The sequence below is a fragment of the Eutrigla gurnardus genome (assembly GCF_963514095.1).
Source record: "Eutrigla gurnardus genome assembly, chromosome: 8".
NCBI classification, from domain to species: domain Eukaryota; kingdom Metazoa; phylum Chordata; class Actinopteri; order Perciformes; family Triglidae; genus Eutrigla; species Eutrigla gurnardus.
Window position 1 is genome coordinate 13305058 of NC_139922.1, and position 23164 is coordinate 13328221.

At 42.9% G+C, this 23164-nt stretch overlaps 1 protein-coding gene across 3 annotated transcripts in view; it reads right to left on the bottom strand.

The window, feature by feature from the left end:
* Nucleotides 1-7240: 7240 nt before the first annotated feature.
* Nucleotides 7241-23164, bottom strand: part of znf385a (zinc finger protein 385A) — a 57659-nt gene continuing 41735 nt past the window's right edge. For all 3 annotated transcript variants that reach the window (XM_084016288.1, XM_084016289.1, XM_084016290.1), the window contains 5 exons: nt 21648-21822; nt 15718-16071; nt 11343-11527; nt 11007-11099; nt 7241-10649 (listed from right to left, as the gene is read on the bottom strand). In XM_084016288.1, the coding sequence (XP_083872414.1) occupies nt 10401-10649; nt 11007-11099; nt 11343-11527; nt 15718-16071; nt 21648-21822 (1056 nt within the window). In that variant the 3' untranslated portion in view covers nt 7241-10400. The remainder of the gene's footprint in view (nt 10650-11006; nt 11100-11342; nt 11528-15717; nt 16072-21647; nt 21823-23164) is intronic.

The following is a 23164-nucleotide window of genomic DNA, read 5'->3' on the forward strand; positions in this document are numbered from 1 at the left end:
GATACGAGGGCGGAACCAAAGGATAAAGAAGGTCAACGATTGGCTGAAAGTTAAACCTCGGGCTTGTGTGAATTTCAGGCTCGTACTGATTCGGCTCAACAGTTGCTATAAATTATTTTTCATCTTCTCCCAGTACGTCTTCGTCATATTCATACTGTCTCATACAAGCTTGCCTAACCGTTGCTGGTCCAATCAGAGCCAGCCAGAGAACTATTAGCCAATGGGATGCGGCCAAGTTGAGCTCTACTAAAGTAAACACTGCAGACACTGAAGCAAACAAAATGTGTTGAAGACAGGGGAAATCTCTGCTAATGGCTAGAAGCCAGAATTAGACTGTGGTTCTTTTTTAAAGGAACTGAAGCTTAAGGCACTTCCTTGCTGCCTTCATCACTCACTTCACTTTTTAAACTCTGTTTGTTGTTTTATGAATTACAAACCCACAGATTAAATGTCTTCATAGATATCAAATGCTGCTAATTGATATTCATGTAACATCAACTGTGTTTGGAACTATGATTACATTATTCAACACTTCTTTTTCATGAGGTGTTTTCTCATTATATTGAGAACAGCTTTGTGTATGTTATGCATGTAATTGACCATTCACATGTGCTTGTATTTTCATTTTTTTCCCTTTCTGTTCAATGATTATATGAGGAGCTTTTACTGCGTTGTCGACCATGGAGCCAAAGACAGATAAAAGCTCCACCAACCCCGGTCCCTCAACACGCACACACACACACACACACACACACACACACACACACACACACACACACACACACACACACACACACACACACACACACACACACACAAACAAATGACTGATGGCCTTCGGCTCTCCTCTGTAAATGACAAGTGCCATCCATAACAGGCAGGCAGGGGCTGGTAAAGTGATTACGTTCATAACACACAGTGTCTTGGTAAACACAGCTGGCACCCACGTCTGTCAGGCTAGACATGAAGGCAAATCGCTCAGGCCATGCAAAATCATGGATTGTGTTTTAGGTATGTCTTGATAGAGGGTCCGTCGCCATGGCAGATGGATGGACAGCAGCTTTATTCCACCTCACTTACTGTGGAAACAGTGACCGTCTGAGCCAGAGGATGTCAGAGACGGCCAAGTATGATAAAAAACTGATAAGATAGGAGGAGGACACTTAAAGTCTATTGTGAGCATAGGAAGCACATTATAAGCTCGTTATACGTCCCTATCTGATAATAATATGCACTATAATTCATTAGAAATCTGCCATGACTCTATAATGAGATCCTTATCTGATGGTGCCACGTCCTGATTATAGCAAATGTACTTTGATTTGCTTATGATATGCCAGTATCTAGAAGACAAAGTGGGCTAGTTTATGACAATATTAATTATCATTAGTATATTATAAAACTCAACATAAAATCGTTGGGTGGTATTTCTTTATTTATTTTCCCTTTTTTCTTCTTTAACCTGTCTTTTAGTTTAGCACAGGGCATCTGTCTTCAGGATAAACGTCTGAAAGGATGACACATCCTCCTTCCCACCAACCCTGTGTGGACGAGCTCGCTCTTCATACTACGTCTGCTGCTCTGCCCGTAATGCAGCGGGTGAGTGCGTCACACAGATGAGCTCACAACCTAAATGAGCGTCTGCGATAGATGCCAAGGAGTACTGACCAATACTGCGTTGTTTGACGCAATGAACACTGCGAGGAAATGACTTTGAGGAAATCATCCTCAAGGCTGAGGTGTGCAAATATCAGCAAAAATCATCTTTCCCATTTTGTTTCCGCCTGCGTTTTTATACACTTCCTCCTGTCTTTTCAAAGGTATTTTCAGTCTTCATCCAGATTAAATTCATTATCTCAATTGAGATATTTAAGTAAGTGTGAAAGTGAAATATCGGTTTGGAGCTCAGTAAAGGGAGACTCGGGCGTCAGAGGACAAAAAGATAATTAGTGAGCGGCTGTCACAACAGGATACCGTTGAATGACAACATTATTTGTTTCCTTCCGCCAGTAACTCATCATCTAATTAAAGGTGGCACCATATCTTTCACATTTCATCCAGTGTCTGACCATCAAGCCTCAGTGACACTGTTTCCCCTGTCCCCCTCTCGCCCCTCAAACGTTTTCATCCCCATCATTTCCTGAAACGCTGCAGGGCTTACAATGCATCTATTGTAAGAGATTTATATACATATTCCTTGGGGACATAAAACATCTGTGACTCACTGTGGCTTTTGGGTCCCACATTAGCAAGGAGCTAATGGACAGATCAGTTGGGCAGAAACTTGTTTGCTAGAGGATTGCTGCATAGAAGTGATACTTTTTTAGTTAAATGTAGATAAGGATGTATAACATTTTAATATGAAAATTAATAATGTTGAATTATAAGAGGCAGTTTGATCTGTTTTAGCTGAGTGCTGTATCCAGTACATTGTACTATACAAGTATAGTCCAGGCTCGTTGTCTTCTTGCAGATTGCTTATCTTAGGTCTGCCAGTAGATCTTTTTCACACAAGACATTTTGGCATTTCACAGTGAACACAGTGTAAATAATAAAACCCATGATGAATGATTATGATTTAGCTGCTTCGGTGTGTAAGTCCTGGTGTTTTGCATGCTGTCAGACTGTCACACTGGCTTATGAGGACAGAATAGAAGACAGCCATTGTTTTTAACTAATAGCACATGTGCTGATCAAGAATTTAGTGGAATGATTAATTTTCTTTCTTCTTAACCAAACATCAATTGTATACATTTTATAATTTCAGCATCCAATCCTAGCAGACTTCCCAGCATGCACTGTTTGAGACAGACTTACTATATGTAGTTTGAATAAAACCTACATGGACATCTGCTGTGCATCTTTAACACACATGGAAGAAAAGGACTTCAGGTCCAATTCTGTGGCTGGTTCAGATGAGCTCTTATTACTGTCAGGGGAGAAAGATGTTCACCAGAAGCTGTAGAATAGGATACGATGAAATTACAACTGTGAGGTAATTAATTTTCTTCTACACACATCTTAAGTCGGGGATATTTCTTTTCATGATAAAGAAAACAACGATTTGTATGAAATTCAGTCCTTCTCCCCAAACACATAGTACGTTACATTAACTGTAGCTTTAAGAGGGGCGGCTGTAAATGTTGTCTGTGAAGCCTCTTGGCATATAACAACATAGGACTGTGCATTGTGTCCCATGGATGCCTGTCCTTAAACCGATTACACAGACAAAACAAGGACTCATTCATCGAAAAACATCGTAAACTTCTTGAGTAACATTAGACTAAAATATTCATAGTTTTCTTTGGCTAAGACCAGACTAGTTTAGTCCACTAAAAATGGCTAATAATTATTTGACTAGACATTATTAAAACTTAAGTGACCTTTTGATCCCAGGACTGAGATTAAATATAAAATCACAATTACATAAAATACATAAATACAATGTTTAAAAACTTGTCATAGTCTCAACTATGACTTCGCTTTCTCTTTGATACATTTTGTTTGTTATGTATGACATGTTATTAATGTAGCAATATTTATGGATATGGCTTTTTGTCTAATTTTGATTTAAATATGTATAATCATGAGGGCCATTGTGCCAGTTTTCAAATACCAGCATTTAACTCTCTAATGTGATGCAGCTTTCTAACGTTTCCATGCACGGTATTTCTGTAAATTTGGACAGTTTCAATAAAAGTACTTTTCATTCCTTTCTAAAGTCATGTTCTTGCTTCAAGGACAAAAATTGGTTTGCGAACACCGCATATATTTTCATTTATTGAAGGGTCTTCTTTCACTGCTTGAGAACAGTTAATTAGATTCACTGCAGCCACGGTCAGGGCAGAAGGACAATTTGCCTTGACCGCCTACTCCGACATGAAGGACTGCAGACCTCTCTCACAATTGTGGCTTTTGTCTCGGAGCTGCTGCCATGCCAACACAACTAAGCCACCCAGCTACTGCCAGCTCAGCCCTCTAAGATGCCTTGTGAGAGCAACATATTGGGAAACTGTCAATTTAGAGCCCTTAATGACAAGCATAGTAAGTTTCAGATTTACTGCCGTGCACTTAAATTAATGTGTTATGAATTGTATCCAGAGCTTAGCTGAGGGTACGTGGCAATTTTGTGTGACCCTTGAGTGGGAGTTGGGTTATTACGTGACTTAATTTCCCTGAAGAGGAAGTGATATTAGTCAGAAGACTGTATTTTATATGATCCTTTATCAAGGGAGCGTTGATAAATGTCTGTCACAGCAGGATGTTGCCATTAGTGGAAATAGTCAGAGTATTGGAAGACAAAGGCCAATAATGAGCTTAATCATACAGGTGTTGGACAGAACGAAATGGGGAAGTTGAGTCTGAGATGCTAGTAAGAAGCAGCCGTTTTCTTCTGAGACATTGATACGCTGTTGTGTAATTTTGGAGTGTACGCAGGTGTAACACCCCAAGAAGCTGCACAAAAGAGAGAGGCATCCATGCGGATGATGTTCCTCATTCTGCATCTGATTTGGCATCATGTGTAGATTTTGCATCATGTGTAGATTTTGACTATTTGCATTTGCACACGCTTCAACTTGTTCACTCTGTAGTTTAAATGCAGCACAGTCTGTGTACACACTTCCACTCAGTGACCACTGTTTGCTCAGAAGATATCTCATAAAAAGTAATGGCTATCTTTTTTTTTTGACCAGTGGCCCCTTAAAATGAAGCAGTGTCTGCTTAATTGCCGTGTCTGAGTTGAATACCTTTTAAATTTTAAAAGGTAATGGTTTCACAAAACTTTCAAAAAACAGCTCACCTCTTCAATTTGAACGCTGACCTTTTTTTGCATTCAGGTTAGACTCGTTTCTTGTAGATGATTCATTCTTCTTGCCGACAAGGTTTTCTGTTGTCGGTGGTTAACATTTTGTTCAAGAGTTCAAGTCTTGATATTCCCATGTTTCATATGAAATATTCTTAATCAATGAATTATTCTTTATCCATTCTCAACATTTAGTGCGTCAACACTGTGGATGTATGGTAAACAGTTTCTCATCTCATGCATTCTGATTTCTAGTTTGATTGTAGCCTAAATGCAAAAATCTCAGATCTTGTTTTTTCCATCCTGAAAAGAATGTCTTGTCTTAATTAGATTGTGAAAGTGTGCATAGCAAATCTAACTTTTTTGTTTCATCTTTTCCCCTAAATTAATTTGGCCAGATCCAGTTTGCAAACAACTGTAGAAAGCGTGTCATGTTTCATCAAGCAAAAAAAAAGACATTCTTGCCTTCACAGAAGGATTACTCTCACATCTTTGCATACAACATGTTTGATACAAAACACTAGAGAGAGAAAGAGATGGGGAGCGAGGAAGATGGCAGATCGGGGACGTGCCCTCTCCTCTAGGGTGCAGACGTGTATTTAGAGAAAAGAGTACATACGTATCCACCTCTTCAGATTCCATTTGAAGATCCGTGTCTGACCATCTCCCCATGTGCACTTATTGCCACATCTCATTGCACGGAGCTCTCAAGAGAAGAGCTGCTGTCTAGTGCAAAACTAGTTCCATGCCATTCTGCTTTTGCTTTCAGGAATCGTGAGGTTTATAAATGGAAAAAAGGACATCTTCTTCAAATTCAACATTAAAAAGATTATTTTCTATACACTCTGATGTTTAGATGTGGTGTGATATTTGTCCAATTCTAGTTGGCTCATTAGTTATGTGAATAGACATTCCAACAAATATTTGAATGCAATACAACTGTAAATGATTAAGTGTCTAATACATTTTTCCAAATATACAGACCCTTTTTATTTCCACACTGTTGCAGCAGAGTTAAACTTTCTAAATATCTGAAACTCAAGTGCCATCTCAGTGGAAATTTGGCATTTGGCTTTCCTTTTACTTTAAGGTGCTGCAGAATTCATACGGGTCATTTGGTTTCACAGTGTCTTTGAAGAGCATCGTAGAAAAAAAATAGCAGAGCGGCCATCTGTCCAATCTCCTTTTCTCTGTCACAAGGCTATGCATTGTTCTTTCATACATGCTCACAGAGCAGAAAGAGCAGCTCTTTATAGATAATGTACTATATATAGTCAGAACAATAGGGGCTAAATACATACCGTTCATATGTACTGAATGACCTTGAACATCAGCCTGCAGGGTTACACAAGCTTGATGTGTGAAGACTTTTGATGGCTTATGCCTTGCAGAGTGAGTGGGACTGCATTGTTTCAGGCACGACAGTAGGGCCATCTAGTGGCTGACATGTGTAATGCTGCAAGATGTAGACAACTGCTGGCAAGCTGTCACTGTTTGGGAATGCTTGAAAAAAAAAGAAAGAGAAAAGAAATCCCAGGGTAACGACACGAGGGCCATCTATTACGGGAACTCAGCAACGCTCTCCAGACAGTACAATGGTGCTCTTCATCCCAGTACAAAGCAGCACCAGTCAGCTCCTGCTGCTGCCAGCTGCATGCGATGCTCACAAAATAGATTCAGCATTGTCTGATTGCTGCTCCGATGAGACTCTTTAAAACGTTACAGCGCTAATGTTTCTGCTCAATGTATTACAAAGGTATACCGCATGGTTATATGCTTGAATGTAACAAATGCTCAACTGTTCAAATTCATAAAAATGTTTTAAATTGTACTGTGGAGCCTACGTTTCCATAGATACCAAATACACTCAATATCCACTTTATTATCTTGACCCCTATAAAACCTCTAAGAAATGTGTTTTTATTGTATTGTCTTAGCTATACCTAATAAAGTAGCCGTTAGTGCATATCCAGAACTAGCAGATAGTGATACTGTCAAAGAGTGTTTGGTGAAATGTGAGTAGTTCAAAGTTTAAAGGTTCTCTATATGATTTTCAGAGCATTCATATAGTAGCTAACCCAATTTAGTATAGTAAAGATATAGTAGCGTTACTCAGGTAAACACTCCTCCGTCAGCACTGCTGCTGTTTGCACTGTTCCTGCTGCTAGCATCGTTAGCTGCGAGCCAAGCTAATTATTTTATTCTAACACAAAATCCACGAGTCAGTAATATTTCTCCAGATGATTCAACTTTATCATCCAAAACGATCAAACATGCATAATGTTCATCTGTTTCACTGTGGATTTTCTCTCTCTTGTTGTAGTGACATGCATAATGTGCATTAGTGATTCGATATTTGTTTTGTATTTTTCTTTATGAGTTATGGCATTTGATTGAAGGTCACACAATGATTGATTCATAAAAACTCTGACAACCTTTAGTTTCATTTAATGATTTATTGACATTTACTTTTTTTTTCCCACCATGGTTTCTCTTGATACCAATAGTATTTACCATAAAGTTTCTTTTTCATTTAAATTACATTTATAATGTTTTACTCACATACACATTTATTGTTTAATTTTCTTATTGCAATAAACAAGACTAGCCAGAATGAGTCGGGTATTGCTACAATTTGCCATACAAACTCTTGTCCCCTCTGACAATGAAATTCAAAAAATAACTTTATTGGCAAGACAAAATTACACCATAGCCTCTCCATCTCTCTCATTATCTCTGCTCGGGGAGAGGCTGAGGGCAGAATAAGGCTAAGGGTATTAGCCTAAACACAGCTAACATGAAATACCTGCCCAGAAAATAGGAATCTACTGTAACATTTATTTTCCATGTGAATCACGAGGATGAAATAGTGGAAATGACCACAGTATGACCACATCTGTGGTGCTTGCTACTTGACTGACCTACCGGGGACAAGATTACTACACAACTTTAATTTGATTAGGTCATTGATCAATAATCTAGAATCCAGGATGATTGATCAATCTTTTTCCAAATCAAAACGTGCAGGTTTTCTGTCTCCATTATTGTGTCCCACCACTTTTATCTGCCTTATTCTCTGATTGGTGGGGAAGTGAGGAGAAAGCAGGTCCCAACACACACTACAATACACATGGAGCACACACCGACAGGAAGGAGAGCACAGTATCTCGCTCGTAAAATGAAGTACGAAGGTTTCTGTTCAGCAACAAAAAGAGCACAACGGTGGGAGCTGACACCGAGCCAGCTCCTTCTTTAAGTAATGGCATTAAAAATGTTCCTCAGGATTTTCATTTAAACATATTTCTCACACACACACACACACACACACACACACACACACACACACACACACACACACACACACACACACACACACACACAGAAAAAAACTCCAAGTCCAACGAAAAAAAATAAGATTGTTGAACAATTCTAGCTTTTAAATCCCTTGATACCTGGTGATGTACCCTGTTCCCCAAGCAGAGATTACCATAGTAAAAAGGCCCTTTAATATGAAGGGTCGGTCCCTAAGCCCAGCTCAACCTCTCTCTCTCGCTCTCTCTCTCTCTGTAGCCTACTCCCCATGGAAGAACAGAAAAGTCTGTCAGCTGGCGTGCTCCCAGTTTACATGACTCCAGACAACATGTCACAATGATAACAAGTCACTCTAATAAAAATTGCTCATTGCATTGCAATATTCAGACAAAGGTAAGACATTAGAGCTCATTGCTTCTCAATGAAAGGGCACAGTGTACATCTCGTTCAGAAGAGGGCAAACGTTTCCAAGCCGTCGAGTGAGATAGGCCTGCCGCTGCTTAGCTAGCTTCCGTGGCTCCCCGCTGATCTGCTCGCATGTCAGTCCGTATTAGTCAACGCCATCTAATAATTCCACCCTTCTCATCTCTTCACGGATGCAGTTATTAACATTTTTCCTACCTACAAAAATATGTTTTTTATTGTTTCCTATTTTTGCTCTTTCCACGTGTGATAGAAATGCAAACCAACAGTCCAAACCGAACAAAGCAAAGTGCTAACAACGTCTTTGTAACAGAAAAAGAAATCACGGTGCGTTTCATGGCTTTCAGTTGTGAGACGGGGAACTGTGGGTAGATGCCTCGAGCTGGAAGCCTCGGCTCCCCTGCCCCCAGACGGCCTCACCGGTCCTCTGGCTCTGGTTGTCACTACAGCTCAACATCATTTCTCCAAGAATGTATTTGGCTTTCACAACTTTAATTTGTTCCCTTTGAGCATCATGGTTGCCGGTTCTGATGTGCCCTCTGCTATAGACTCATATATGAACCCTTGCAGATGGGGGTGAGGAGGAGGAGAGTAGGCCAGCAATGGAAGAGTTCAACCCAGTGATGCAGACACCTGACCCTGCACGATCTTTCTCCGAGGCAGCATGCAGAAATAACATAAATACATCAGTACACAGGGTCACACCTAAATCATACCTCCAATCTACACAGTGAATCAGCCTTCAAATATCAAACCAGGGAGACGTGATGACGATCGGTTTCTTTTTGACTACCTTCTCTCACCACACACACATGAACTATGCTCTCCGGTATTTCTCATTACTGTAAGTCAAAGCCCAACCTAGGCTAAAGGTGGGGGTTGTGTATCAAATACAGCAGTGCAATATGTGTTACTTCTGCTGTGTCTCACACACTCTTCCCCCTTTAGTGAGGTCCTTCTCTGACTGATATGGAGGTTGGCAGATGTGCCTCGGGGTGCGGTCTATTTTAAAAGCACAGATTGGTTTGGGCCTGCGTGTGTCTGCATGCTGCCTGGGGTCCATCCATCCACTGACCCGTGCCAACCCTCCTCTCACCTCACCGTCTCAGGAAATGACAGGGGAGCGCAATCCCCCCTGCAGTCATTTTTTTTTTTTTTCTGCTTTCTTAACCATCAGACGTGTTCAGATCCGGCGACCATTCTGCCACGACCTGCCTGTCTGCCCGAGTCATGCCGTATCAAGCGAGGATGTGGTGTTACAAACTGAAGAGTGGCTGACCTCCGGTGCAGAAGGGGCATGTACAGTACTAGGGAGGCCGCCACATCTACACGCGGCGCATACAGCAAAGACCGATTGAAGCAGCTACCCTACTGACATAACATTATTGTCTTGGATTTTGAGGTGCATAGGATGAGAAGAACACGTTGAGCCGTGACGACAGGAGAAGACCTGGCCCGGAATAATTATACATGTGGTTTAATGCTTCTAGAGCGGTGTGCATGTGTTTCTTCTGTGGCTATTGAGGCAGCCATGACGTGGCCACAGTGCAAGGGAGAGGGACCGGGGGGAGGTGAGAGATGTACAAGGGAGTTCAATGCATAATGAAGGACTCTCCTCTGCTGATTCCACCCGCGGGTCACTCGGAAGTCTTTGAAATGGAGGGAGAGTGTCAGGTAAAGGGAAGAAAGACACAAACTTCTACTCCTTTCCGTTGTTCCTTTCCCTTGTGTTTCTCTCAGTTCAGTATTTAAATGGTTGAATATTTTCCCCCTTTTCAATTGCTGTTTGTTGATCATGTTTGTATCTTCACAGTGTGCTTTTGGAGTGGCTGTTCCTGACCGGAAGTCAGAGGGTGGTGTGTCAGTACGGGGAGAAGAGGATCGGCCCGTGAGCCGTGCGGATGGGCCCGGGGGCGGGTCTCAGGATGGCGTGGCTGAGAGGCGGGCCTTGCAATAGGTGATGGTGCGGGTGGTGCGCGGGACCCGCCGCGCGGAGGGCCAGATGGTTCGAGGAAGCTGCGGCGGCCATTGCTGCAGCAACAGCCAAGGGGCTGGGCAAAAGCCCCGCTCCCAAAGCTTTGGTGAGATCCTTGGAGAAGGTCAAAGAAGACTGCTGACAGAACGGGGTACAGAGAGAGAGAGAGAGAGAGAGAGAGAGGCATAAAATGATTAGCTCCAGAAGGTCAACACATGAAGGGGAAACAGATATAGACCTTCCTCTCCAGACTCTTATGATCTATCATAACGCAGAGGGTTTTGGTTTAATTGAGTTAAACATTTTCAGCAGCCAAAAACAGAACAACTGGCAGGCTATTGTAGGGATCAAATAAACACACTCTGAGTGCACCAAGGCCTCACACACGTCATGTTCTCGACTATCCCCGTCTATCTGATCTGCCGATCTCAGGTTTGCCGATTGTGTCGGACAGGAGGAGTCAGAATTTAAGAGTGAAACTTGGGAGGTTACCGTCAGATCAGCTCCCCTGTGCTTCTTGTGTCGGCTGAGGAGGGGGTTAGGCTTGCCCGCCATGCCGTCCCGGTGCCTTCGACTTGATATGTGCTGAAAGGAAGAAGTACAGGAATATGACTTACTCTAACTTTAAGTTAAAATATTTGCCACTTTACACTGTAAAATGTCTTAGTCTCTGTGGACCCTTTTTGAGTCTCTGGCTTTATGTTAACGAAAAGAGAATTTCATAAAAGCTTGTTATATTGTATGTAAATTATTTTACAGATAACTATCAAATCCAATTGATTTATAATATTATTGGATAAAAATACATGCATATTTTTCTCCTCCTACCTGTTTGAGTTGCAGTTCAGAGTTGACCCGCACGTTGCAGATCTCACAGTGGAAGGTTCTTTCCTGAGTGTTGGGGTCCACCGGCCCCCCTCCCTGCTCACCGACAGGCTTGGGGCCCAGGCGTGGATACGCCTTGATGGGGCCCAGCCCGCTCCGTGCCTCCAGGATAGTTTTGTGTTTGGTACCTGCAGACAAACACACACGAGCATGAACACAGGTCAGCAGTGCCATTAGCCAAGATGAAATGACATATTTAGAAGCTAATAGAATGGAATGAAATCATACACTGGAGATGCAACTCTATTTATAACTTATGAGTCATGCCTTTTCCAGCTGACTGGCTTAACAATAGTCTGAACAGTGTTTCTCTGTAAGTCATAACAGTGATGGAGAGACAGTGACAAGTATCGGGGGGTGAAGGAAATTTACCATTGGCTTCACTCTATCTAATAATTGACCACATATGCACAACATATTGTGCATATCATGTCACTGTATAAAGCTGCAGTGGTACATTTCTGCCACAAGAGGGCTGCAGCAAGCAAGCAGTGCAGCTGGAAGATGAACTCAAAGCCTCCTCTCATGTTACTATTACAAGAAATGGTGAATAGTGTTTGATCAGTAGAGTGGGTGAGATCAGGGGTGGATGTGTGAACTGTAGTTAATCATATTACCATACATTAGCATATGTGCCATCAATAACATTGCTGGACCACTGAACCCTCACTGTCAAGATCAATCATGTTGATTGTAAATGTCAAAATTTAATGCAGTTATTATGAGAAGCAGGTTTGACTGATCTTAGGGTGGATTTGCAGTCAGAAATGTTTTGCACCAATCATGACACCTGCACTTTTTTTTTTTTACCTTTTCATGAAGTAGACCTATTTAGATATAGCCATATACAATTGTATTCATAATGCTGAATAGTCAAAATAGGTGCTGTTCCATTACAGATGGATGTGTAACACCAGATGCAAAAAAAACTATTAAAATACACAACAGATGTGTTTCTTGGCAATGCCAAGTACTGCACACAGATTAATGGTCCCCTAGAGTCCACACAATGCAGAGATCCAGACAGAATAGATGTCACAAGAGATTGTTAACTGTGGGGTTGTATGTTTCATATGTTTACATATTTCTACATGCAGTGTTTTTCTGAATTTGAGCGAATCCCTCTCTAGGGACAAAGTCGACGGCATACAGAGAGGTGCTCCTGCACATCACTTTCACTTTCAAGTGGCCTGCAAAGCAACACACCAAAGAGCGGGCCAGAATACTTTCTCATTAAATAATCACACATTTCGTTCTTGGCTGAAAACTTTTAGTCATGCCTTGCCGTTGACCCCCATGCCTCTAAAAGCATCCCGCTGTCGTTGGTTCTGACTTTGAGTCACTCTCTAAAATCACTTTGAACATAGTCTCAGTTACAGTAGAGGAACGGTGGGGGTGGGGGTGCTGCTGGGGAACATGGAGGCTGTGGGCTTCACTGGGGAGGAAGGGGCTGGAATGACAGATTTCACTCGTGGCCCAAAAATGTGCTCTTAGGCTGTCTGCTTCTGCCTTTGTTCTATTTTGGTTTGACAATGGATGGGCCAGTGGATTTTCTTTTGGCTTTCTAAGTTTGATTCATGGTATAAACTAACACACAAACATAAAAAGCTCATTTGAAAACTATAATAGGCCATGGGTCGGCAGATAACTGTAGAAAAAAAACATTACCTACACATCAATCTTTCTCCTTTTTTGTATCTTCTGGGTTTTCATTCTGCAGCACGCCACGCATGCTGCTCATGTCTGCCCAACACATGCTTTTATTTTTGAACCCAGCTAACATGCACACTTCTCATTTTGAGAATGAGCGAGGGTGATCGTTTCCAGATTGTTTTCCTCAACTGTTTCAAGTCATTGTCAGTCGGGGGATGAACTTTGGAGCCAAGTAGCTGACAGCAGGCCGTGGCCCCGGGGTCATGTGTAGAAGCCCTAATAAGCTGCGTGTGTAATCTCTTGTTATAGTTACAAGTGGGTGTACATCATAAAAATGTTAGCTGACAGACGCGCGGTAACACAAGTTGATTGTTGTGAAGTTGTTGGACTTCAATATAATGATAAAGCATGAGCTGCAAAAAGCCTTAATCCAACCATAATAGTGGCAGTGATTGCACTTTTATTGATTGATGCTTCATCCAACCTTAAGAGGTATTTGTTGGCTGCTTTCATGTCTGGCTGCACCAAACATTACTCAAAGCAAATGGGATTCAGTTACACTGATGTGGAGTAAGTCCCTCCATTGTCTGTTGTGTCTCTGTGGCTTTTCTTGTGTAGGAGGAGAGGGTATAAATAATAAAGAGTGGAGGTCGGCGGATACAAACAGTCCTCAAAGGGACACAAGGTCAAACGGCGAGCTAAGTTGGTAGGGCAGAAAGGATTAAAGCAGGCAGCAGGCACCTCGGGGTATTTGGAGAACGTGTTGTCAGGTGCGAAAGCTGTCTGACAGAATGTTGAAGACCGTATTGTGGTTGAGCTCAGCCACATGACATATTTTTCTGTTATTCCCTCCTGCTGTGGTTACCCGCCTTAACCGTCCTCCTCTGCAACTTTTTCAAGTGGAAGGCTTGAAGCTATGGGGAGCGTTTCTTTATGCTGCGTGCAGCAAATGACAAGACGAATCATGAATGTTTGAGTGGGGTAGAGTTTTCTTTTTATATAATCATGTCTCTACGTGGGTGAAGGAAGTAGGGTATGTTAGCAGAGTATGGTATGAGAGAGCGGGCACATTCACGGGTGAAGCACCTTGACGGAGGTCCTGAAACCAGGAGTCAGCGATAGTGAGTCCGTCAGTGTCAAACAGATCACTTATCTGCTGATCATTGTCCTTCTCAGTACCCTCTGCTGGGGTGTAGTCAAGTCATTCTGACGGAGATCCCGCCATGATCACGGAAAGATGACGCGCCTCAACACGCCACAATCACACCGTTTAAACAGAAAGGGAACCAGAGAGAGCATGACATGTAATGTAACGGCGTTGGTGGTAGTGTGAAGTAGGGGTGTCAACAATAATCGATTCGGCGATGCATCGCAATGCGGGGCATGTACGATTCAGCATCGATGTGGCATCGTTTATGTCACTGTTTATTTTCTGGCCTCGAGTGGACAATAAAGTTGTGAAGTTTCAATTACTTCCGGGGGCTCTTTCCGAACAACAAAGTATCAAGATGGCTTAGACAGAGGTAGATGACCGCGATAGACGGGTAACTAAAGTCGCAGTCGGCAGATCGAGTCACATTCCGAATGTTTACAACACTCAGGCCCCGCCCCCTCTACCACCGAGCTCCTCCCCTCCCTCCCATGGAGTGCTCGTCAGTGCGCGTGCACCAGATTCGCCCGTGTCATCGATAAACGGCATGGATTACACGCTACACAGAGGTAGGCTGGCTAACTTACTCAGATAGCAACTGCTAACGTCATTTAGCGTATGCCTAGCTTGAGGCGTGCGCCTGTGTTATTGTAACATGTGTGAGGGGGGATCTGTGGCGTGTGCACGAACTGTGAACTGCGCTGAGTGGACGAGCGCAAAACAAACAACAGGCTCTACGTGCACGTAGAGGCGCGTTTTTTTTTTAACCGGATGATTTATGTTGTTCTATCGGAGCGTAGTGTCGGTTTCAGTGAATATGATCAAAAGCAGGGAGAAGAGATTCAAAGCACTTAAAGCAGTGATTTACGTTTTCTTTTTCAGGTTTGAAAATGCCATATTCAATACCCTGTACCATTCAATTTTATTTTATTTAATGACATTTATGTCAAAGATACAGGACAGTGGTAATACACACATAGCAGCCAATGAAATCTGTTGTTCAATATCTGACTGCTTGTATTGCCTCATGACTGATGACAAATTTGCCTTGTTGTGTGCAATAGAATTTTGATGCATCGCAATGCATCGTAGAATCGGATTAATTCGAATCATTACCTCGTGAATCGTAATCAAAACGAATTGTGAGGGCAGTGCCAATGCACATAGTGTGAAGTAGCAGGAGACCAAGGGATCTTAAATTAAATAATATAAGTTTAAAAAGATATTTACATGGGCCTCTCCTGGCAAAATGGCTTCGGCACAGCATGTGACACATTTTGTTTACAGCAACAACATCCTCATCCTCATCATCAGCAGCAGCAGTGGGGTTTGAGTACACAGAGAAGAATCCAAACATAGCTGAAAATAGTTCCACCTCCAGGAACACATATTTTATCAACAGAAGTTCCAAGAACGACACAGTTAATTCTACTTGCTTTGATTGCCAGCACATTTCTGTAAAGTGCAGAAGCACCACAGCAGTTCTTAGGTATCAGAGCTCAGAGAGTCACCCACCTTTGTTGTGGGCCTCCAGCTGTGACAAGGAATTGACAGCCACCTTGCACAGTGAGCAGTACAGCAGCTTCTTGGCTTTGTCCTCCTCTGTCTCCGGATTGGACGGGCTGGAGGCGCCGGCGGCCCCTGAAACTGGGGGTCCAGTTCCAGGCTGCTCTGAGCTGGCGCTGACAGCGCCGCAGCCTGGGGAGGATGAGGAAGGCGGGTTCAGGAGAGGAGGAGTGGGGGTGGGCAGGAGGGGGCACATCGAGGGGACGGGGGAGTCCATGGGTGGGGTAGGTGGTGTGGTAAGGGGGGGAAGGGGCCCCGGGGCCAGCAGGGGCCCATTTAATTGTGACAGAGGCCGTGTTTCATCTGCAAAGACAAAGAGAGAAACAGAATAAATGTCAAATGCTCAACTCAAACAATAAAGTATTTTACTACTGACTTCATTGACTTTAAATTCAGCAGTGAAGCAAAGTCCCGCTGACACAAACTCTATAACTCTGTTGGACCACATCGTCCACAGTACCACACCCAGTGAATGTGGACGCCATGGTCTGCTACATTAGACAAACCAACAGATGGAAGCTGTTTTTTCTTTTAATTTTCTATACCATATAGGCATTAAGTGGTTAAAAGGAGTCCCTTTTAATTTAAATTACATATAAAATGCATCACAGGAGGAACACGTATGTCCCATATGTTTCGAGGCATGGGCACATGTTTAATATGATCTTAGGCTTTTTGAAGTTTTTGGAGCCGGCCTCTCACTGATGTGGTCTCTTCTTATTGAAACGTTCCCGAAGAAAGAAATAGGAAACAGATACCACAGCATGTGCAAGTTTTGACTCTTTCCAACACACCTGTTGTTTTTGGCCGGCTCCGAAGCAAGATAGCATTTGCTTTGTCACGGTGAAAGGAAAACATCATTAAGTGAGCTCTCCTCTTGTTTCCAATCATCGCATGTGTTTGATTGCATGATGGGTACTCTTTCTCTTTAAATCACGAAACATGTTCATACGTGCATTTCCAGACACATGTTTCTGGTCAGCCACTCCCATACGCAATGCCTTCGGTATTCACTAAGCATCGGGTGTTGGCTGAGAAAAAAAGACCCTGTAAATATGGGTGGGGTATTCCGAGCTCCCCTCATCAGAAGGGACCAGCAGGCCTTTCTCCAAACTCCACAGGATGTACTGTAGCGCAGAGGGCAGGCAATGGAAACCCCCCCTAGATTATGGTATTAAAGGGATAACATGGAGTATTTTGAGGAAGAAAACAAATATTGATTTGGACTGCTAAATTTCCCTTTAAGCATTCCAACATGCTTTGTCATTTGGTCAGACAGTCCATCTGGGGGTTGTGATATATTTATGTTTTTGTTCCACCTTGTGAGTCTTATGTAACAATATAATCATCTGTGTAATGTATAGTTGCTCTGGCTGCTCCATTGCATCACCTCTGATCAAGATGCCTTTGTGAGTGCTTTCCATCCCACTGCTATCCGGGATCAAAACTCCCTCTCTCTTTCCATTTTGGAAGTTTCCAGCTGCAACGCTGCTGGCTGCACATGCAGAGCGTTTGTCAAACAGATGATTTTTGTTTGAAAAAGACAAAAAGGAGATTTTCTTTTTTATTGTGACACAATATGACATTGAGGAGTCCATAAACCAGGAGCAGTGTGAGGTTAAGTGCTCTTTGTGACTCATAATGAGCTTACTCTGCCACACTGCTGCCGGCTGGTAAAGTGGATTTCAGAGCTGAGAACTATAACTTCGGCCACACACAGGCGCATACACACACACACACACACACACATAACTGTATTACAATGTAGAGAAACAAACATGGAATCTGCAGCATCTGTAACATGTGGTTTGACTTAGAAACAAGGGAAGACTGGGTGGGGGGAAGAGGGGGTTGGCCAAATAGTAATGAGGGATTTCATGATCCATGATGGCCTGGAAGTCTGCCTTAGCAAACCATCACATCCGGTCACCGTTTCACCTCCTACCACATTGCATTTCTCCGAAGCCCTTTAAAAAAAGGTTCAGCCTGAGGTTAACCCCTCAGGGCCTCCAATGCCACAGTAACTCACTGTCCGTCTCAGCAACCCCGCATTACGAATCTCATTGAGCAGCAAAGTGTTTCCTTTTGTCATGCTGAATAAAATGAAAAACAGGAAATATTCACGATCTGCTATCCTCCGAGTAGCTGTGACAAATTGTTGTTGTTTTCTTGCCCTTAGAATCCTAATGTCAGTTATATGAATCTCCAGCAACTAAAGGGGTAATTAAACCTACATTAATGCAGTTAAGTGACCATCTTCCCTGCTAGCTGGCCTCACATAGGAAGGCATTATTCACAGGGAGAGGTCAGCAGAGGGAGATAACTCAGTCCAGATGCTTTACACTTGAGCCTGGTGTGTCTGAATTGGCTTAATCCACTGCAGGAAATTAAAGCTATGTATAGTATGCAGTCCACGGGGGGACGTTTTGTTGATAAAGCCACAGGACTTAATATAAACTTATTCAAAACCACTTCTGTTGTTTACTGCAAGAGCCGAAGTTCATCCTGATTATTTTAGCGTGAAATTGTCTCTGCAATAGCTTCTTGGAAATGTAAAAAAGATATGATTGTGGAATAAGGCTCTTAGGCATTGTATAAAGGAGTGTTGTATAAAATTAAACGTTTAAAGCGGAACATCAGAGTTATTGAAGTAATCAATCCCGGGTGATGGTGTGGTGTTAATCTTAAACAAAGTGAACCGATTACAGAGGCTTGCCTTATTGTTTTTGAGTGTTGTGAGATTCGTTTTACCAGGAGGTTTAACACAGGAGTGTGTGGGCATGATTGTTTGTTGGTAGGTATATTTCTATGTGTGTGTGTGTGTGTGTGTGCCCATTCTTAATGATTAACGAGCTAAGAAACCCAATGCTGGCCCTACAAGAGCCGAGCCTCATTCATAATGCAGTTGGGTGCCTTTTTCCCAGTCTGCCCTGCATCCGAACTCTGACACACACACACACACGCACACACACACACACACACACACACACACACACACACACACACACACACACACACACACACACACACACATAAACACACACACACAAACAAACACACACGTATGTATATTAGATACTTATGTTGATTATTTCAGGTTGATTCAACCAAATAGCTAATTTAAGGGGGGGAAGCACATCAGCTCTGTGTGACTTGATACTTTAGTATCATCATAGCCATGCAACCCGAGCCCACGAAAGTCATCTGTTTAATTGACCTTGTGTGTGTGTGTGTGTGTGTGTGAGTGTTTGTGTAGACTAAAGAGTCATAATATCAGGGTGGTTTTAACAGGACTCTTCATTAGAGTGGGACAGCAGAGGGATAAAGAGGAGGGGAAGGAGGGAGGGAAGAGCACATCATTTTCTCTCCAAGTAAACAGCTGTCTCTCCATCGCTCAGCCAAACCCCTCAGCTCGCCAGGCCAAATTTCCCAAAAGCCAAGGGGTCTCCTCTTTGGGGGCTACCACAAACCCTCCGAGGTCTACAAAACTCACGACCCGCTCTGATAGAAAGTTAAGGAACCAACAGCACTGCCATGACCTTTCACTGTTTGAGCCTTCAGCAAGGTCTCGGTGTGTCCTGATTACGGCCATTCCTGCTGACTGCATTTGATACGCTAATGAAAAGTGATGCTTTAGAAGGTCATCACACCAATGCTAGACTGTACTTTCACTGTATTATATCTGAAAGTCTCGGAAGTCATTGCGTAAAATACCAGATCAACAAACAGACCATTAACAGGAAGCAGAAAATCAACAACAAGCGCTGCTCTGTGTTGTGAGAAATGTGTACTTTTCCACATCCGTCCGTCTGTGTGTGCTTGCATGTGTCTGAGCACGTTGTTTGTGTGTGAGTGTGTATGTGTTGTGCGTGCACACAGGCCAAAACAGAGTCCATCCTGCACAGCTGCCTGGGATCTGTCCCCCCTGCCATGAAGCAGAGGGGACAGGATCGTACAGGGAGATGCATACACACTCACATGCAAGAGAGCATGCAGGCCGATCAGGAAGAGATAAGTTTCCAGGGTCACGAGAAAGAGGCTTGAATGGAAAAAGGCATTCTTTCACATGTTGCTACTTTCAGATCTCGGTCAGGCAGACTTGTTTTGGCTTCTCATGCTTTTGGAGTTCACCCCTGGAAGTCTTACGAATGGTCACAGGCCTGGAGCTGATCCTCAGATCCCCCATGGGATCAGCTCAGCTCGAAGAAATTCTTCAGTGATATTTTTATGCTTGAAAAGAGTGAAATCTTCAGGTCTTTGCTCTGGTACTATGTAGCATTTTGTCTTTTATTGGACCTGCGTTTCATCTTTTCATGTATCCTGTTTGCTCTGTGCCCTCCTATCAATAAGGTGTAAATGTCTGGTAAACAGTCAGCTACAGATACCTTTTGTAAATGTCACCAAAACACGGCTGGTCTATTCATTGCCTTGTGTTTGATCCAAGGACGGAGTGGTGACACTGAGGGAATGGAAAACTCTGGGTGGAGAAAGGAAAAGGGCAAAGGCACAAAGCACTCAGCGTCTGAATTATAGCTTGAAATAGGAAGATGAGCAAGACAGGAAGAGGGAGAAAGTAAGACTGAGGCAACAGAGACCGGGCTAAAGAGATTCTGCTAAAGAAAGAGCCTTGCCAACTAATAAATTAATCTTCCAGCAATTAATTAATCTTCATTAAAGCTGCTGTCCCTGTCCTTTCAGACGCTGACTTAGTTTTCTGGTCTCGGCCACCATGGTGTCATTTTTTATTTTTCTCAATAAGTCTCAATAAGCACTCATTACCACGCTGAGCTCAGGCTACATGGGCTATTTTGACTCAGTGGTTATGGTGTTGTACTTGGCAATACGCACACATCACACACACACACACACACACACGCACACACACACACACACACACACACACACACACACACACACACACACACACACACACACACACACACACACTTATGCACACCACAGTGCCAAGAAACTGCCACATGCATATGCCAACTCACCTGCTCACAGTCTAAATGTCTGGACACCAAACCAGTTTAACGTTGCTGGGTTGAACAAAGCATTGCTGTGGTTGGACTGGACTAATACAGAGGATTGTGTTTGTGGTAGGGCGATGATGCTTCTTCTTTGATCAAGCTGTCACTCGGAAAGCACCTGACATCTGGTTTGTCTACTAATCTCTGTGTCCTCATTGGCCGAGCAAGATCGACCGAAGGCATTGTGCTAATCTCTTACGACTGAACATTTGTTCATTGGTTTTAGGCACATAAACTATTTTCATAATTTGTGTTGTAGACAATTAGGCAATTATTCCATTTGTAAAATATGTTTTTTCTTTTGCCAGAGGATACAATTGATTATAATAAACTGAATCAGTCACTAGATTTGTGCTGGCATTTCAATTTAAGCCTGGGCCAGGCTTTCTATAAACCTATTTCCCTTTAGGTTTCTGATCAGAGGCTGTTTTTCTTCAAGCATTTGCAATGTTTTTACTGTATCTGCTTTCAGAGTGGCAATAACGTCCTCGCTGTAGCCCTGGATGCAGGGGGTCCATTTTTGCTCCATCTGCGTCCCACTTTTAAAGTCACTTCCTTATTATTCAAATAAACTTTGACTATCATTATAAATTGAGGCTTGTGTGGCTGGTTTGTTGGCCACAAGCTCTGCTCCAACCGCATTTGGACCACACAGAGAGCTGAGATGCTCCCAAGAAGAACAACATACTGCAAAGCCACTGTGATTAGACGCCTTTGTTATTCTTACACTTTTTCCATTTAATTTTCCAGCAAAACGATAAGCCTCTAAACATCTCACACATATTGAAATGATTATTTCGGCAACAAGACTCACACAAGCGCTGGAAATATTTTCTGCTTGCTCACCCGCTTTGTTGGGCTCGCTGTCTGGGGCAGTGCCAGGGCCGCTGGGCGGAGATGGGGAGGAGATGGGGGGCATAGTATGAGGCTTGTCCCCCTCCTGAGGGCGACTCTTAGAGGTCTCGATGCCTTTGACTCTCCTGGCATGCCGGTTTCCTTTGTAGTGGGCCTCTGCCTGACTCTATAAGAGAACACAGAGGAAAAAAACAGTTTATCTTGGACGTGGTGAATAAAACATTGCAGGCTGGATTAGACTCACTGTGACACATACACATGCTCATCCTTATGATGCATGTTATTCAATAGGCCCTGTACTCTAAGGACTGGAGCCACAGACAGCTGGCAGGTCTACAGCAACAGGATAAATGGATTACAAGCTTGGAAACAAAAAGATGCAATGATGCAGGGATGGAGACATTCGAGACCAAGACCTCATCCCCTTGTCCCTTAGTCATCTTGTTGTCAGGTTTTCAAATTAAGAATAAATGATAATGCAGTAGATTGAGTCTAACAGCACTTCTGTTTCTGGATGATCAGTTTGTCTGCTTTGTGGTATATAATTGCTCTGCTTAAAGTTTACTTAACATAGTTGGTCTGCAGTCTAAACCTCTACAAACACCCTGACAATATTTGGCTCCAGCTTTCATTACTGTAGCCACGGTAACAGACATGCCAGGGCGTAGGGGGATGGGGTTGAACGGGGGTCAGTGAGATGCCACACTATCTACAACACACATGCATTATTTACCATACCAGTGTAACTACATCTCAATATCCATCGACAACATCGGTCCCCTAGCTTACATAAACCTCTAGCATGTTTAACAAAATTGTGTGATTTGTATTAGATCGTTTGTTTATGTTTTGTCCATATTCAGGTTACAGAATATACCTGCAAATGTTGGTCAAGATTAATTAAAACTCACCCCGTCATTAAAATCCTCAATTTATCTCAAATATGAGTTAGAAATTAAGTTCTTGTAAGAAACTATTTTTCCAGGTGTAATAACAACGTTCAGCTCAACGGCTGTCTTGGCCTTTTTGTGATTGACGGATCAGAGGGCGGAACCAACATATAAAGGAGGTCGACGATTGGCCGAAAGTTAGACCTCGGGTTTGTGTGAATTTCAGGCTCGTACTGAAACTGCGCAACAGTTGCCCCCTGAATGAATGATTTTCAACTTCTCCCAGTATATTCATGCTGGGACATGTGAAGTTGTTCTCCGACCAGTATCTTCTTAAACCGAGCTTTGTTTATCTCGCCGCTTCCGGGTTTGAAAGTCCAATCAGAGCGAGCCAGATAACTATTGGCCAATGGGATGCAGCCAAGGGACCACGTGTTCCTTGAGCCGAGAGAGTGCGCTTGTTATTTAGGTCGGCGTACGCTGAAATGAGACATTCTTGAACTTTATATTCCTGGCTAGCTCCACCCGGGCCACTTACACAAACTGGAAGCAGCCGGACATAAATAACAAGTGCACCCAGAACCTGCTGTACATACGCAGACGTGACTTGATATCAAT